Raw genomic sequence first — 3,231 nt, 5'->3', positions numbered from 1 at the left:
CTTACCCCAGTTAGAATGGCTATAATCAAGAAATCTAATAACAACAGATGAAGGAGGGGATATGGCCAAAAGGGAACCCTACTGCATTGCTGGTGGGAGTGTAAACTTGTTCAACCACTTTGGAAAGCAGTATGGAGGTTCCTCAAAAACTCAACATAGAGCTCCCCTAGGATCCAGCAGTCCCACTTTTGGGCACTTACCCAAACGAACACAAACAAGGTCATACCGAAGCTACCAGCACAAGTATGTTTATAGCACCATTATTCACCATAACTATATATATATACAATGAATTCTCTCTCTCTCTACATATATATACATACATATATATATATATATATATATATATTTACAATGAATTCTATGCCTCCATCAGAAAGAATGACATTGCCCCATTTGTTAAGAGATGGAAAGACTTGGATAAAATTATATTAAGTGAGGTAAGCCAGGCCCAAAGAAACATAGGTCCCATGGTTTCCCTTATTTGCAATAACAAGTATATGTCTAGGACAAGCATAAAAGCTCAAAAGCTATGTACATGTGACCATATAAGATGATGACAAGTGAAATGAACCCCAAGATAGGGACACAAGTGGTTTTATCTTTCTTGCTGTTATTTTTAATGTATTTATAATGTACTATGCGATTTTTTTGTTTATTTTGTATATTCTTCCCCCACAGTATAACCCTTGTTTTCACTGTATTTGATTCCGGTGTCCTGCATCTTGTATATACATTTTCTAATTTGGGGAGGGGAAGAGAAATAACAAAATGCTGAAATAAGGATACAGGTTGACCCATTGTAACAATGAGATGTACAAGACACTAGGTTGAAAACGAACTTTACAACTTCCCCGGGAGAGGAGTTAGTGAGGTGGGGAGGAAAGGGATGATAGGAGAAAAACAAAGGAGGAGGTAACAATGCTCGATAGGAAATGCATAGATGCTTTGATTTTCCTTATATATTACAAAATGCTGGGGGAAAATGTTATATAGCTTATTCTTTTGGGAAGAATCATATATTGCTTGTGATTAGGAATAGCAGTATTTGGCTTTGGTGTTTATAAATAAATTGAATCAGACATTCAGGAAAACATCTTTTTTGGTTTTTAATTTTAAAATGATATTTTAATCTTAGGTGTACTAGTGCTCTCTATAGGCATATATTTGCAAACAAGAATTCAAAATTTTAAGTAAACATAAGTTAATATTTCATAATTATGAATGGAGGGTAGGGGAAAAACAAAGGAGGAGGCAACAATGCTTGATAGGAAATGTACTCATTACTTTGCTCATGTAACTGCAACCCTTCTGTACAATATTTTTACAATAAAATCATACAAAAAAGAAAAATAGCATTAATATTACTTTAAAATTTGAGTATGTTTTTGAACATTTTGTCATAGTAAATACATTATATACAGTGAAAGGTATAAATATAAAATGAAAATGTTTCATAAATGCAAATAGTGTGATAAAATTATTTTCAAAAATAATAAAGATCTTTGTCTAAGTTTCTTCAGAGACTAAGCAATAGTATTGAAACTTTCTTACTGGAAGCAAACATTAAATGTTTCACTCACAATAATGCCAACAAGTACAACAACTCAGGAAAAAATTTAAATATTACTGAAACTACAGAATAAAACCTTCTAAAATTATTTGTTACTCTCTCAGAATCTTATTGTATATAATTAGGACACTTTTTTGATAGGCATATGCAATTCTAAAACTGTCTTTAGATTGAAAAGGACTTTCAATAAGCACACATGTCATTTAGATGAATTATTTTGAAGCTATGTTAAGGACGTGAATATATATAAAAGGGAACATGTGGAAGATTAAAAAAATACTTATCAGGCAAGAAGCACTTTTAGGAATATGTCAGTCATACACATTCACAAGGGCAGCCATTCTTATGATGCATATATCTGTTTAACAATTATTCTTTCATTATAGTAATTGTGCAGTTCCGATATGGTTGAAGAAAATCTAACACTGGTGACTGAGTTCATCCTCACAGGACTCACAGACCAGCCAGGGCTGCAGGTGCTCCTCTTCTTGGTGTTTCTACTCATCTACCTCATCACCATGGTTGGTAACGTGGGGCTGATTGCTCTCATCTGGAAGGATCCCCATCTTCACACCCCCATGTACTTATTCCTCAGCAGCTTGGCCTTGGCAGATGCGTGTACTTCTTCCTCCGTGACCCCTAAGATGCTCATGAATTTTTTGTCTAAGAATCATAAGATATCCCTGTCTGAATGCTTCATCCAATTTTACCTTTTTGGTTCCAGTGCAACCACAGAATGCTTCCTCCTGTCAGTCATGGCCTATGACCGCTATGTGGCCATATGTAATCCTTTGCTTTATCCAGTGCTGATGTCCAACAGACACTGTGCTCAATTTATATATTTTTCATATTTTATTGGTTTTGTACATTCAGCAATTCATGTATGTTTGCTGACTAGATTAGCCTTCTGCAAATCCAATGTCATCCATTATTTCTACTGTGAAATTTTACAATTGCTCAAAATTTCCTGCACAGATCCTACCATTAACATGGTTATGATCTTAATCTTTTCTGCCTTTATACAAGTCTTTACCTTTCTGACAGTCATTGTCTCCTACTCTTATGTCCTCTTTGCTGTCCTGAGAAAGAAGTCTGAGAAGGGCAGAAGCAAAGCCCTATCTACGTGCGGTGCCCACCTGCTCTCTCTAGCTTTGTTCTACGGCACTCTCTTCCTCATGTATGTGCGCCCAGGGTCTGTGCCAACAGAAGAGCAGGACAAAATGTATTCTTTGTTTTATACCATAATAATTCCCCTGCTAAATCCCTTCATATACAGCTTGAGGAACAAAGAGGTTGTAGGTGCCTCAAGAAGAATTATGAACAAATAAATGATCACATTTATATTCCACACTCTTAGAGAGAGAACTCAAAAGCTGTGGATTAGCCGCCATTCTGCCATTTCCTTGGACTCTCCCTGTGCTTTGAAAGAACTTGGCTTTGTATTATATTTTCCTGTATTTCATTCCACCCATTATCATATTCCGAAGTAGCTTATTTAGGTACTCTAGCTTATTTAAAATTCCATTTTCAGAATAACTATTTCCTCCTGACTCCCACAGTTGCAGGTAGTCATTAGAAATTTTGCTGAGAATAACTTGGTGAAAATATCTCCAATTGAAGCTATCAGGTCAAGGCAGCTTATTAAATGATCCTAGCCT

General features: G+C 35.6%; 1 protein-coding gene across 1 annotated transcript; it reads left to right on the top strand.

The window, feature by feature from the left end:
• The first annotated feature begins 1,977 nt into the window (after nt 1-1,977).
• Nucleotides 1,978-2,901, top strand: LOC105991476 (olfactory receptor 5AC1-like). Its single transcript, XM_013024117.1, has one exon. It carries the CDS (start codon nt 1,978-1,980, stop codon nt 2,899-2,901), a length of 924 nt encoding a protein of 307 aa, XP_012879571.1.
• Nucleotides 2,902-3,231: the final 330 nt, after the last annotated feature.

Source organism: Dipodomys ordii, unplaced genomic scaffold, assembly GCF_000151885.1.
Source record: "Dipodomys ordii isolate 6190 unplaced genomic scaffold, Dord_2.0 Scaffold73, whole genome shotgun sequence".
Taxonomy (NCBI): Eukaryota; Metazoa; Chordata; class Mammalia; order Rodentia; family Heteromyidae; genus Dipodomys; species Dipodomys ordii.
This window is presented reverse-complemented; position numbering and strand designations above follow the sequence as displayed.

Coding starts and splice junctions, on each gene's coding strand:
- LOC105991476 (XM_013024117.1), top strand. CDS start 1,978: ATGGTTGAAGAAAATCTAACACTGGTGACTGAGTTCATCCTCACAGGA.